At 38.0% G+C, this 15,514-nt stretch overlaps 1 protein-coding gene and 1 non-coding gene across 2 annotated transcripts in view; one reads left to right on the top strand and one right to left on the bottom strand.

Moving 5' to 3' along the window:
* Positions 1–15,514, bottom strand: part of DNAH12 (dynein axonemal heavy chain 12) — a 234,294-nt gene that overhangs the window by 189,543 nt on the left and 29,237 nt on the right. Inside the window, exons 5-11 of the mRNA XM_025377349.1 lie at positions 11,859–12,048; positions 10,190–10,262; positions 9,433–9,591; positions 8,703–8,898; positions 5,151–5,339; positions 3,438–3,594; positions 2,708–2,799 (exon numbers count right to left, since the gene is read on the bottom strand). Coding sequence (XP_025233134.1) covers positions 2,708–2,799; positions 3,438–3,594; positions 5,151–5,339; positions 8,703–8,898; positions 9,433–9,591; positions 10,190–10,262; positions 11,859–12,048 — 1,056 coding nt within the window. The remainder of the gene's footprint in view (positions 1–2,707; positions 2,800–3,437; positions 3,595–5,150; positions 5,340–8,702; positions 8,899–9,432; positions 9,592–10,189; positions 10,263–11,858; positions 12,049–15,514) is intronic.
* Positions 13,502–13,607, top strand: LOC112619801. Its single transcript, XR_003118304.1, has one exon. It is a non-coding gene; the product is annotated as a U6 spliceosomal RNA (small nuclear RNA).

The raw sequence follows: 15,514 nt of genomic DNA, 5'->3' as shown, positions 1-15,514 counted from the left end.
AGCCAAAAACTGGAAACATCTCAAATACCCATCAAAATGTGAATGAATAAAGAAACTGTATATCTATACAGTGAAATACTACTAAGCAATAAAAGAAATAAGCTAGGCTGGGCGCAGTGGCTCACACCTGTAATCCCAGCACTTTGGGAGGCCGAAGCGGGCGGATCATGAGGTCAGGAGGTCGAGACCATCCTGGCTAACACGGTGAAACCCCTTTTCTACTAAAAATACAAAAAATTAGCCAGCCGTGGTGGCGGGCGCCTGTAGTCCCAGCCACTCGGGAGGCTGAAGCAAGAGAATGGCTCGAACCTGGGAGACAGAGGTTGCAGTGAGCCGAAATTGTACCACTACACTCTAGCCTGGGCGACAGAGCAAGACTCCGTCTTGAAAACAAAAACGAAAACAAAAACAAAAAACACATATACACACAAAAACAAAAACAAACAAAAAAGGAATAAACTACTGATACACACAACATAGATAAATCTCCAAAACTTTATGCTAATAAAAGAAATCAGATGCAAAAGAGTATGTATTTCTGATTCTATTTATCTGAAACTTTAGAAAACAAAAACCTAATCTATAGTAACAGAAAGCATGCCAGCAGTTTCCTGAGGTCAGAGTTGGGGAGAATTGACCAGGACGGGGTATAAGAAAACTTTCTGAGGTAGGAGAAATGTTCTACATCTTGATTCTGGTGATGGTTACATGAGTATACACATTTGTCAAAACTCATATAACTGTACAATTGAAATAGGTACATTTTATTGTATATAAACTAAATCTCAAGTTGATTTTTTAAAGTTAATTTCTCTTGAAATTAATAAAGAATTTTTAAAAGGGATGGAATGACAAATAAATATAGCAAAATCCTAGAATGTAGGTAGTATGCTTTGTAAAATTCCTTCAATTTATTTGTACAGGCTGGGTGTGGTGGCTCATGCCTGCAATCCCAACACTTTGAGAGGCCAAGGTGGGAGGATTGCTTGAGTGTAGAAGTTCAAAACCACCCAGGGAAACGTAAGGAGACCCCATCTCAAAAAAAAAAAAAAAAACTTTAAAAAAAAGTTAGCCAGGAGGTGTACGCTTCTAGTCTCAGCTACTCGGGAGGCTGAAGTGGAGGACTGCTTGAACCCGGGAGGTTAAGGCTGTAGTAAGCCATGATCATGCCACTGCACTCCAGCCTGGGCAATAGAGTGAGACCCTGTCTCAAAAAAAAAAAAAAAAAAAAAAAAAACCTGTATATGTTTAATATTTAAGATGTTAGAAAAATTAAAATGTATAAAATATACATTTAAAAATCTAAACAGTCAATAGAAAGAAGGAAAGTGAAGAAATATTAGGCTAGTTTTAACCAATAGAACAAGGTCCCTTGAGGAGGTGGGAGTCTTTTCTCTTTCAATTGCCTTTTCCCCACTACTACCAGAATTTTTTTTTTTTTTTTTTCTTGAGATGGAGCCTCACTCTGTTGCCCAGGCTGGAGTGCAGTGGCATGATCTCTGCTCACTGCAACCTTCGCCTCCCAGGTTCAAGCACTCCTACTCCTCAGTCCCCCTAGTAGCTGGGATTACAGGCATAGACAACCATGCTTGGCAAATTTTTTATTTTTAGTAGAGATGCGGTTTCGCCATGTTGGCCAGGCTGGTCTCGAACTCCTGACCTCACATGATCCACCTACCTTGGCCTCCTAAAGTGCTGAGATTAAAAGTGTGAGCCACTGCACCCGGCCCAGAATTATCTTTCTAAAACTCAGATCCAAATAGATTACTTCCATGGCTAAAAACCTTCAGAACAAAGTACAAACTCTTGAGCAAAGATACTCCAGGATTTTCCCATGTGGCTCCAACTTACACTTCAAATTTCATCATATTCTAAATCTTCCATGTACTGTGTCCCTGTTACCTATTATTTAACTATTTTCGTTCATTTATGTTCTCTGAACACCTTGGTTCATGCTACATCCCCTCCCTTCTCCACTTATAAAATCTACTTCAAAGCCCAACTCACATTTCACTTCTTGCATAATATCTTCACCAATTTCCAAAAGCAAACAACACTTTGTCCATATCTCTATTCTAGTACTTATCTCAATACTTCATAGTTGTTATTTCCATGTCAGGCTTCCAGGCCAAATATAAGCTCCTGAAGACAACAGTTGTATATATTTTTTTAAGACAGGGACTCGCCCGGTTGCCCAGCTGGAGAACAGTGGTGCAATCAGAGCTCACTGCAGCCTCAACCTCCTGGGCTCAAGTGATCCTCTTGCCTCAGCCTCCTGAGTAAGAAGGAATACAGGAATGCACCACCATACCTGGCTAATTAAAAAAACAAACAAACAAAAAAAACTTTCGTAGAGACAGGGTCTCACTATGTTGCCCAGGCTGGTCTCAAATTCCTGGGCTCAAGCAATCCTCTTGTCTTGGCCTTTCAAAGTGCTGGGATTATAGGCATGAGCCACCATTCCCACCCTATCATTTATTTTTGCATCACCAAATCTTGCTAGGTGTCTGAATGTGATGAGGAAATTTTTATTGAATTAATAAATGAGTAAATGAATGACTAAAGAAATTATAAGGTAAGACAATGAGTTTTGTTGAAATTATATTTTAAATGAGAAATTATATTTAAGCATTTACTTTTAGAATGGAAAGATCCTAATGTTACAAAAAATTCAAAACGCATTAATAAAAACAGAATTACCACTTACCTCTGTATATTCATCAAAAGCGTGATCTTCCGTCTGAAAAGTCTCTATATTCTCAACTGCGGTCTCATCAAGGAGCCAGTTATATTTTTCAACTGAAAATTAATAATCTAATTAAAATCTCAGTAATACCCTTTTTAGAAGATAAAACACTTTTTATATGATCATGGAATGGGGAACCTACTCAATTAAATATTATTATTGAGTATTAACATATATGATTTACTATATTTTAAGAAAATGAGTAGAATAAAAGCAAACCAAGTTAAACACAGACATTTTAAAACAAAGGTAATAGAGTATTTGAGACTTTTAAGAATGACTTAGGGGTACAGATACACCAATTAATAGAAGATGTTGGTTAATAGAACGTCAAAGAACAACCATACATCCTGACCTCATACACACATGAGGAGACTACAGACCAATAAAATTGAGCTACATCCTCTTTGAAACTATTCTCAGAAATTACCTTGCTTTTACCCTTGAATTATTCCAACATTTCTTCTCTCTGCCTTTGACTTTACCACCCCGCTCCAGTTCACACACACCCTTTGGACTGGACGACAAAATGTATTGGGTTTGATTCTTGACTCTGCCAAAAGCTACGCCTATGCTCACTTCTGGCTCTCCCTGTTCTTTCATGGCAGCCCCAGACAGACAGACACCTGACCAAATTCTAGCACAAATAAAATGATGACAAATGGTATAATATTATATATATCATACACACCATATGTCTCATAATGTTTTCTTGCACCTTCTAAGTTCCGATGTATTGCTGCCTTCAGTGTATCAACAGCCCAGTGTAACACGTGTTCAGGAAGTTCTGTGTCAAGATTTACTGGTGTTGAAGTTCCTGATAGCCAAGAGGGGACTGTTTGGACATTCTAACGCAAATAAAAATAATAACAATGTATAAAATAAATATCTAACTGTATAATTAATCTATATGTAGATTTTTTTTTTTTTTCTTTTGAGACAGAGTCTTGCTCTGTCACCCAGGCTGGAGTGTAGTGGTGCGATCTCAGCTCACTGCAACCTCCACCTCCCGGGTTCAAGTGCTTTTCCTGCCTCAGCCTTCTGAGTAGCTGTGATTACAGGTGCACGCCACCACACCCAGCTAATTTTTGTATTTTTAGACAGGGTTTCACCATGTTGGTCAGGCTGGTCTCGACCTCCTGATCTTGTGATCCGCCCGCCTCGGCCTCCCAAAGTGCTGGGATTACAGGCATGAGTCACCGTGCCTGGCCTATTTTTTGTATTTTAGTAGAGATGGTGTTTCACCATGTTGGTAAGGCTGGTCTCGAACTCCTGAGCTCAGGCAATCCGCCCGCCTCGTCCTCCCAAAGTGTTAGGATTACAGGCGTGAGCCACTGCGCCGGGGCCTATATGTAGATCTTATACTATATTTTTAAACATTCTTTTCAGATTTCAATGGCCGAAGAAAAAATAACTTGATACAAAATAATGATTTAAAATTGTATAGTTTGTAGTTTAACGTAAAACAAGTTGGGCCAGGTGCAGCAGCACATGCCTATTGTCCCAGCTACTTGGGAAACTGAGGCAAGAAGATCACTTGAGCCCAGGAGTTCGAGGCAGCAGTGTGCTATGATCATGTCTGTGAATAGCCACTGCACTTCAGCCTAGGTCAATAGTGAGACCCTGTCTCAAACAAAACAAAACAAAGAAAACCTTAAGTTGCGTTAGTTTTCTATCATTCAACAAATATTTATTGACTAATTATTTATTGCCAAATAAATATTTAACAAATATTTATTTATTTATCTTTTTTTTTTTTTTTTTGAGACGGAGTCTTGCTCTGTCGCCAGGCTGGAGTGCAGTGGCGTGATCTTGGCTCACTGCAGCCTCCAACTCCCTGGTTCAAGCGATTCTCCTGCCTCAGCCTCCCGAGCAACTGGGATTACAGGCACGTGCCACCACGCCCAGCTAATTTTGGCATTTTTAGTAGAGATGGGGTTTCACCGTGTTGGCCAGGCTGGTCTCAATCTCCTGACCTCGTGTTCTGCTTGCCTCGGCCTCCTAAAGTGCTGGGATTACAGGCGTGAGCCACCGCGCCCGGCCGACAAATATTTATTGACTAATATTTATTGACAAAGTAATTATACCAGAAAGCTCTAGAAAGGACAAATATTAATTAGATCTTGTTCTTAAGAAGCTCACAACTCAGTAGAGATGAGACATGCAAAAAAAAAAAATCAATTCATAGCTACAAGAAAAGTTCTAAGAAGGAAGATACAATCTCCAGCCAAGAGACTTTTTCAAAGAGAAAGCAATTTCTAATTTAAAATAATTGAGGGAGGAAAATAACACAAAGAGTCATAACATTTTATGTACATATATACTTCATAGAGATTCAACTCAAATAATTTAAAATTCTTTAAAAGAGCCACATAAAGAAACCCGATGGGTAAAGATGTAATACCTGCAGAGCTTCAGCTATTCGTTCTACCAAACTCAAAATATTATCTTCCAAATCTTGAAAGGTAGGATAAAATTCCATTTTGTCATCATCAAATGTCAATTCTATCTTAAATATTGGCAGCCTTTCTTGATCTTTTGGGTCAAAGAGTTTTACAAATCCTTCTACAGTTCTCCTTAAGAGATCCTTTAGCTGCATGATATAAATCATTATTACTTTAGAGAGTACAAATTCAACTTCTAACTAACATCAGTAAACTGATTATAATTGTCTATATCTGATTATAATCGTCTATAATTAAAACATCCTATCAATCCATTTAGTCTGCAAAATTATCTTCATTCAGCATACTATATATACATGAGTATACACACACACACACATATACACATACATATATATATATATATATATATTTTTTTTAAGACAGTGTCTCACTCTGTTGCCCAGACTGCAGTGCAGTGGTGCCATCATAGCTCACTGTAACCTTGAACTCCTGGGCTCAGGCAATCCTCCTGCCTCAGCCTCCTGAGTAGCTGGGACTATGATGCATGCCACCACACCCAGCTAATCAGCAAGATATGTTCTTATTAATTTTTAATATTTGTGGGTACATAGTAGGTGTCTATAAAGGTTACATGAGATATTCTGATACAGGAATGTAACGTGTAATAGTCACATCAGGGTAAATGGGATTTCCATCACTTCAAGTATTTATCCTTTGTGTTACAAACAATCTAATTATACTCTTTTAGTTATTTTGAAAGGGATGATTAAACTATGTTTTGCTGTAGTTACCCAGTTGTGCTAGTAAATACTAGGTCTTATTCATTCTTTCTTTTTGTTTGTTTGTTTTTTGTTTTTGAGACACGGTTGCCCAGGTTAGAGTGCAGTGGCAAGACCTTGACTTACTGCAACCTCTGCCTGCTGGGCTCAGGCCATCCTCCCACCTCAGTCTCCTGAGTAGCTGGAACTACATGCACATGCTACCACACCTGACTAATTTTTGTATTTTTTGTAGAGGCAGGGTTTTGCCACGTTGCTCATGGCTGGTCTCAAACTCCTGAGCTCAAGTGACCCACCAGCTTCGGCCTCCCACAGTGCTGGGATTGCAGGCGTGAGCCACCACACTCAGCTTATTCATTCTTTCTAACTTTTTGGTACCCATTAAATATCCCCCCTTACCACCCCCCACACTCACTTCTCCCACTACCTTTCCCAGCCTCTGGTAACCATCCTTCTACTCTTTATCTCCATGAGTTCAACTGTTTTAATTTTTAGCTCCCACAAATAAGTCAGAACATACATTAACAAATGTAACCTAAAACAATAAATAGAACATTATATGCAAAACCTAATTTTGTTTTTGGTTTTGGTTTTTTTGGTTTTGTTTTTGTTTTGAGACAGAGTCTCACTCTGTCGGCCAGGCTGGAGTGCAATGGCACTATCTCGGCTCACTATAACCTCCGTCTCCCGGGCTCAAGTAATTCTCCTGCCTCAGCCTCCTGAGTAGCTGGGATTATAGGTGCCTGCCACCATGCCTGACTAAATTTTGTAGTTTTAGTAGAGACAGGGTTTCACCATGTTGGCCAGGCTGGTGTCGAACCCCTTTCCTCAAGTAATCCACCCACCTCGGCCTCCCAAAGTGCTGGGATTATAGGTGTGAGCCACTGTGTCCAGCCTGTTTTTGTTTTTTAAGACTGGGTCTTGCTCTGTTGCCCAGGCTGGAGTGCAGTGGCACAATCATAGTTCACAGTAGGCTCGAGTTCCTGGGATGCGGGACTCAAGCAATCCTCCCACCTCAGCCTCCTGAGTAGCTGGGACAATAGGCATGAGCCACCATGCCTGGCTAATTTTTTATTTTTTTTCTAGAGACAGTGTCTCACTTTGTTTCCCAGGCTGGTCTTGAACTCCTGGGCTCAAGTGATCGTCCCACCTTAGCCTCCCAAAGTGCTGAGATTATAGGTGTGAGCCACCACACCCAGCCAAACCTTAATTTTTTAATAGAATATCAACAATCTTAAAATGACGACTCAGAATTTTTCACATTCTTTAGTAATTCTGTCCCTGGTACAGAAAATGTTCCAAAAGATCAAACAACATGGTAAAGACTGAAGGGAGGGGAGGCCTGACAAGCAGAGGTAAGGGTGTAATGTGGGGACATGCACATGGAGTGAGGTACAGTGGAAGGCCAGAGCTAGCTCCTGTTCTCTCAAGAGTCAATTGTTAAATATTCAAGAATTTTGTGAGCCAGTTGTTAAACTCTTAGAAGCTCGAAATTTACCATGGTGGGAGTATTTACACCACAGAAGTCAACAAACACTACAAATCAGGGTAATTTTCTTATTTATTTATTTATTTATTTATTATGTTGAGACAGAGTCTTACTCTGTTGCCCAGGCTAGAATGCAGTGGCACAATCTGGGCTCACCACAACCTTCGCCTCTCAGTCTCAAACTATTCTCGTGCCTCAGCCTCCTGAGCGGCTGAGATTACAAGCATATGCCACCATGCGTGGCTAATTTTTGTATTTTTAGTAGAAAGGAGGTTTTGCCATGTTGACCAGGCTGGTCTTGAACTCCTGAGCTCAAGTCATCCACCTGCCTGGACCTCCCAAAGTGCTGGTATTATAGGTGTGAGCCACCATGCCCAGCCTAAGGGTGATTTTCTTTTCTGGAGAGCCATATTTCTAGCACACTACTGGGTGAAAGTAAAGTCACTGGAACTTAGAAATGTGCACAAGGAGCTTCTAAAGTACGAATAACGCTTTCTTATAGAGAACCAACTGTTGGGAATTTACCCCAGCAGACAAACATGGTTCTGAATGATCTTCAAGACATTCCTCATCTCTTTTATTAAATAATCACAGTCCTCTTAAGAGGGTAAAGGTAGAAAGGAAACCATGTATATTAGTTACAGCATTACATACTAGATATTAAATATGTATATTATCCTTTTAAATATTCAAGACAAAATTCATGGAACTGTTGGAGGTCTTTACCAAAAGGGCAAGTTTTTCTTCAAAACTATTTTTCTAGAATTGTATATCTACAATAGTAAAAATTTGGGAAGGCCATAAATATAATTTCATAAAATTAAAAATTCCCTATTTGTCATTTAAAGATTATCTATAACTTTAAAAATTTTTTCCACTGTATACCTCTTATACAATGATCAATAACATTTTAAACCAAGATTTTACTGAGAAAAAATGAGAATCAACCAACTTGAAATTTAATAAATTCAAAAATATGTTACTAGAATAATTCTTTTGTTAACATACTCCAAATAAAGCTATAATTAATTTATATATCCTTTAGGCATGAGCCAAGTAATTACTCATAATACTAACATATACTTCTAGATTTCCTTTCATTTTAGATAGTTTCAGAAACTCAGTATTTTTCTGCTAAAATTATTTAAATAAAATTGCAGTAGAAATATTTTAATTTATTTCAAAATAATTACTTAGCACTATATTTACATAGAATTCTATTTAAAATACTGAACTAATTTTAATAACATTATCATTTGATATACATAAAGTATATTTACCTGATTTGACATAAGTGTGGAAACACAGCTATAAAATGCATCCAATTTTTCGGGTTTAACACCTTCTAGTGCCTCCTTCTTAGTAAAGAGATTTATAACCTTTGGATACCATGTATTCATTATCTTCTCTTCTGCTTTTCTAGTTTGTATTGATAGATCAGTTTTCAGTGATTCACAGTCAATTGGACCTTTAGCTCTATTTATGAGAAAAAGAAATATGATTTGAAGCAAATGATACATATTGGTCTTAAAACACAATTGTTAGGCCGGGCACGGTGGTTCATACCTGCAATCCCAGCACTTTGGGAGGCTGAGGCAGGCAGATCACGAGGTCAGGAGTTCGAGACCAACCTGGCCAATGTGGTAAAACCCCATCTCTACTAAAAATACAAAAATTAGCTGGGCGTGGTGGTGTGTGCCTGTAATCCCAGTTACTCGGGAGGCTGAGGCAGGAGAATTGCTTGAACCAGGGAGGCAAAGGTTGCAGTGAGCCGAGATCACACCATTGCACTCCAGCCTGGGTGACAGAGCAAGACTCCATCACAGAAAACACACACACACACACACACAAATTGTTGAAACAAACAAGATACATTTTTTAAAACTCTGAAATCTAGAGAAAAGTGTTGAAGATTTAGGGATCTGTTTTAAAAATTATACAGTCAAAAATATAGACTCAAGCAAGGAGACATTTAAATTTTAAATTTAATTAATAAATACAGGATTTTACCTAATTCCTGTAAAGTCCAACAAAACTGTATCAGCAAATGTTGTATAACCAAGGTCCAGTAACATTTTCATAGTTGGATGAACAATGTGCAAATTAGAGAATATTTGATTTCTTGCCTGCACATAGCTAGAACGCCAAGGATTAGAATAATCCAGGCCTCTGGAAAAGCAAAACACCATATCGAACATGATTATAATACACCCTAAACTTTAGGAAATAATGCTTATAACATGAAATTAGTATTGAAGTGAGAAAAGTGGGGCTTGAGAAGAGGGAACTGTGGTCAGCAATGGGAACCTTAAGATATATGCATTTAATAAAAACACATCAAGAACTCAAAACTGCATTATCTTCAGAGGGAACAGAAATAATTTGTGAGTAAGGCAGACTGATGGGCCAGATCTGAGAGCTCTGCTAACTTCCACTGTGCTTTGGCTCAGGTATCCCAGGCGAAAATGAAAGAACACAGTCTTTAGGACTAAAGAAAAGGGCTGGAGAAATCTGTCTGGCATACACCAAAGCTTACTCAAGGCTAAGTTAAGCTATGCATTCATAAAGATCTCTCCAGTTATGTATGCAGAACTAAACAAGCATAGTAGAGAGGGTACCTCTGGGGGAAAAACAAGAGTACCTTTTTTTTTGGATGTGTTCAAAATACCTTTGAGTATCACAACTGTAGACTTGAATATAAGATCAGTTTATTTTTAATCTATATCAAAAATTGGATGAAGTACTGTTTGTAAACTTATTTACTCACACAGGAGATTCAGGTAAAGGACCTCCTTCATCTTCAAGCCATTTAACTGGTGGTTTCACAAGAACGCTCTGCACTAAAATACATGGATATATTAATGCTTCTTGAAAATCTCTGCACAATCTATTAATATCGAAGTTTCTAACTTTTGATTTTGGATGGTATAGTTTACTATGCATTAAAAGAAATGTAAGAAAAAACTCCTTTATTTGAAACAAAATCAAGTTATTGGTACTATTTTGGCCTTACTTTAGAGGAGAGTTCAGATAAATAAAAGCTTTAATAAGATCTCAGTTTTTCGCATTCCATCTACTCAAAAGTCACTAGCATGGCCACTTAAAAAAAGTGCATTTCAGGGTGGCTACCAGGGACTGGAATGTTAGTCACAGGCTACAAAATTTCAGTTAGATAGGAGAGAACAAGTTCAAGAGATTATATAACATGGAGGCCGAGCACGGTGGCTCATGCCTGTAATCCCAGCACCTTGGGAGGCAAAGGAGGGCAGATCACCTGAGGTCAGGAGTTCGAGACCAGTCTGACCAACATGGTGAAACCCCATCTCTACTAAAAATACAAAAATTAGCTGGGCATGGTGGCAGGCACCTGTAGTCCCAGCTACTCGGGAGGCTGAGGCAGGAGAATCACTTGAACCTGGGAGGTGGAGGTTGCATTGAGCTGAGATTATACCACTGCACTCTAGCCTGGGCAACAGAGTGAGACTCCGTCACAAAAAAAAAAAAAAAAAAAAAAAAAGAAAGAAAAGAAAAGAAAGAAAGCAATTATACAACATAGTGACTAGTTAGTAACAATTTATTGTATCCTTGAAAATTGTCCAAAGTAGATTCTGTGTTCCCACCACACACAAAAAATGATAAATATGGGGAAAAAAATGCATCAGTCAATTAGCTCAATTTAGTTATTCCACAATGTTTCATATTTCAAAATGTATTGTACATGATAACTATATGCAATTTTTATTTGTCAATTTTTAAAAAGGAAAAAAGTTTATTCTAAAAAATAGCAGATTATACCCCCAATAAATCTCCCAAAACACATTAGTATTTTCTAGCAAACCTATAAATAGTATAGCTAAACTCATAAAGATAAAGTAAAAAGTCAAAGAGATGTTAGCTAATTAAAAAAAATATAAAAAGTACCCCTAAATTGTAAGGATTTTGACTTAAGTATAGGCTCAAAATAAAAATGTTAAATAAAAATCATATCTAAGAAATACAAATAGTTTTGGGCCGGCCTGAGTGGTTCAGTCTGTAATCCCAGCACTTGGGGAGGCTGAGATGGGCGGATGGCTTCAGCCCGGGAGTTCGAGACCAGCTTGGTCAACATGGTGAAACCACATCCCTACCAAAAAATAAAAAAATCAGCTGGGCATAGTGGTGCGTGCCTGAAGTTCCTGGTACTCAGGAGGCTGAGGTAGGGGAATCGCTTCAACTCAGCAGGCGGAGGCTGCAGTGAGCTGAAATAGCACCACTGCACTTCAGCCTGGGCTACAGAGATCGTGTCTTGAAGAAAAAAAGACAAAGAAAAGAAAAAAATAGATATAGTTTAAATATATAGTGTTCATTATTCATTTTGCTTATTTCTATTTTTGATTCAGTGGGGTTGGGGGGAGGCAAAGGTGAAAGAAACGTGGTGTGTGTTAGATGCTACTTACCCAAATATCTCTTCATGCTGTTTTCAAAGTCACTTGACACCTCATTTATGAGACTTTCAAGGAGTTCTTCTCTTTCTTTCCCTTCCTTTAAAGACTCAGGTATCAGCCTTAACATGTGATCCAGCCATTCCTGCTGAATAGGTACTATAGGACTACTTTCTACACATTGCTTCATATAAATGTAGTTGAACTGAGAACATAAGAAAAAAATTAAATGTTCTGCATGGTTGTATCATTTCAGTGTAACTCCTGAACTCTGTCTTCCTAAGACAACATTTTTTCAGATTAAAAATATTCTGAAAAATAACATTTTCAGAATAAAAACTGTTTAATCCAAAAGTACATCCTACAAAGAAACCATTTTATCTTTTTCTTTATTTATGATGAATTCTTGTCAAATTAATATTCTTAGCAGAGTCTTCATTTTCTCAAGGCAAAACAAAGATTCTTTAACTTATTGTTCCTTATTATCTAACTTATTATTATAATATATCCACCGATTCAACAAATATTCAGACATTGTTCTAAACGCTGAGTACATAGTAGCTGAACAAAACAAAGCCCATGCTCTCTTGAGATTATATTCCAGTACAATAGCAGTATAATATAATTTCACAAATTCTCCCATAAGAATGAATAGTCTGACTAAAAATAGACATGAATGAATGAAAAGACACTTGATCTTAGTAAAGACATTTTAGCGTCATGAAAATTTCAGTTTTCCCAAAATTAATTTAACACAATACCAATAAAAATATCTACATACATTTTTATGGAATTAAATAAGTTGATCCTAAAGTTCATGTGGAAAAATAAACATGCAAGAACAGCCAAGAAAACCCTGAGAAAGAAAATCTGCAATGGAGGGCTAGCCCTAGGAGACATTAGAACATACCAGAAAGTGTGGTGTAGCACAGGTGTATGAATAGACAGACCAATGGAAAACAACAGAAAGTCCAAAAATATACCAGTATATCAGAAAATTTAGCACATGATAAACATGGCATCTCAAAACACTGGGAAAAATATGAAGGTTTTAATAACTATTTGGAACAACTGGTTAGCCATTTGGAAAAAGATAAAATAATTCATACCTTCCATCATACATAAGACTAAACTCCAGAATTTAACTTAAACAATGAAACTATACAAGGATCATGAAGAAAAACGTAGCTGAAGTCTTTTATAATTTGAGTATAGGAAAAACCTTCCTAGCTATGATTCAAATACTAGATACAAAAAAGGAAACAAGTGATAGATTAATTTTTACTACATAAAAACATAAAGATTTGCATAACAAAAACAATTTAAAATGTCAAAAGACAATTGACAATTTGGCAGAAAATATTTGCAACATACATCTCAGACAAAGTGTAAACAATGCTTTAAAATTTAGGGGATGGGAGAACCTTAAGGACATTATGCTAAGTGAAATAAGCCAATCACAAGAAAACAAGTATTGCATAATTCCACTTATATGAAGCATTTAAATTTATAGAAACAGAAAACAAAATAGTAGTTGCCAGGGGCTACGGGGAAGAGGAAATGGGGAGTTGTTATTTAAGAAGCATAGAGTTTCAGTTTTGCAAGATGAAAATGTTCTGGAGATTCGCTGCACAAGAATGTGAAAATACTACTAAACTGTGCTCGCTTTGGCAGTACATATACTAAAATTGGAATGATACAGAGAAGATTAGCACGGCCCCTGTGCAAGGATGAACACAAATTTGTGAAGCATTCCATATTTTTGAGACAAGAGATGCTGGCGAGGCTGTGGAGAAATAGGAACGCTTTTACACTGTTGGTGGGAATGTAAATTAGTTCAACCATTGTGGAAGACAGTATGGCGATTTCTCAAGGATCTAGAACCAGAAATACCATTTGACCCAGCAATCCCATTACTGGGAATACACCCAAAGAAATATAAATCATTCTACTATAAAGACACATGCACACATAGGTTTATTGCAGCACTATTTACAATAGCAAAGTCATGGAACCAACCCAAATGCCCATCAATGATAGACTGGATAAAGAAAATGTGGTACATGGCTGGGCACGGTGGCTCACGTCTGTAATCCCAGAACTTTGGGAGGCCGAGGCAGGTGGATCACAAGGTCAGGAGTTCAAGACCAGCCTGGCCAAGATGGTGAAACCTCATCTCTACTAAAAATACAAAAAAATTAGCCAGGTGTGGTTGTGAGCGCCTGTAATCCCAGCTACTCAGGAGGCTGAGGCAGAGAATTGCTTGAACCCAGGAAGCGGAGAGTGCAGTGAGCCGAGATCACCCCACTGCACTCCAGCCTAGCAACAGAGCGAGACTTCATCTCGAAAAAAAAAAAAAAAAAAAGTGGTACATATACACCATAGAATACTACACAGGCATAAAAAGGAAGGAGATCATGTCCTTTGCAGGGACATGGATGAAGCTGGAAGCCATCATCCTCAGCAAACTAACAGGAACGGAAAACCAAACACCACATGTTCTCACTCATAAGTGGGAGGTGAACAATGAGAACACATGGACACAGGGAGGGGAACAACACAAACCAGAGCCCATTGGGGGATGGAGGGCAAGGGGAGGGAACCTAGAGGATGGGTCAATAGGTGCAGCAAACCATCGTAGCACACGTATACCCATGTAACAAACCTGCACATTCCGCACATGTATCCCGGAACTTAAAATTTAAAAAATTACAATTAAAAAAAAAGAAAATACTACTAAACTGTGCCCTTAAAAATGGTTAAGATGATTTTATGTTATGTGTATTTTATCACAGTTTGTAAACATTTAGGGGGAAATAACACCAAAACTACAACAGAAAAATGGGCAGAAGATATAAACCAACATTTCACAATAAAAATATAATTGAAATGGCACTTAAACCATATTTTAAAATGTATAATCTTACTCATAATTACAGAAAGCAAATTTAAACTACCCTGAGATACCAGCTGTCACATATCAGACTGACAAAATTTTTTTTAAATATGACCCCCACATTCTTTTGTGAAACTATGGGGAAGCAAACACTCTCATAAATTGCTAGCACATTTTGGAGAGAAATTTTGCAATATCTAACAACACTACATATTGAAATCCCACTTAGAGAAATTAAAACGATACCTCCAACAGTATGAAAACACACATATACAAGGTATTCATTGCAGCAAAATACTGGAAACATTTAAGAGTGGCTGATGCATACATTCGTGTTCTGTGCAGCTAATGGTGAAAAATGAGAAAGATCTCTAAAAATTGATGTGGAGCGATTTCCAGGATACATTATTAAGTTAAAAACAAAATGCAGCCAGGCGCAGTGGCTCACACCTGTAACCTCAGCACTTTGGGACACTGAGGTGGGCAGATCACCTGAGATCAGGAGTTTGAAACCAGCCTGGCCCACATGGTGAAACCCCGTCTCTACTAAAAATACAAAAATTGGCTGGGCATGGTGGCAGGCTCCTGTAATCCCAGCTACTCAGGAGCCTGAGGCAGGAGAATCGCTTGAACCCGGGAGGCAGAGGTTGCAGTGAGCTGAGATTGTGCCATTGCACTCCAGTCTGGGTGACAGAGTAAGACTCTGTCTCAAAAAAAATAAAATAAAATAAAGAAAAAAGAAAAACAAACAAATAAACAAAAAGCAAAATCCAAG

The sequence above is a fragment of the Theropithecus gelada genome, chromosome 2 (assembly GCF_003255815.1).
Source record: "Theropithecus gelada isolate Dixy chromosome 2, Tgel_1.0, whole genome shotgun sequence".
NCBI lineage: Eukaryota > Metazoa > Chordata > Mammalia > Primates > Cercopithecidae > Theropithecus > Theropithecus gelada.
Note: the sequence above shows the minus strand (reverse complement) of the source record. Positions and strands in the feature narration are given on the sequence as shown.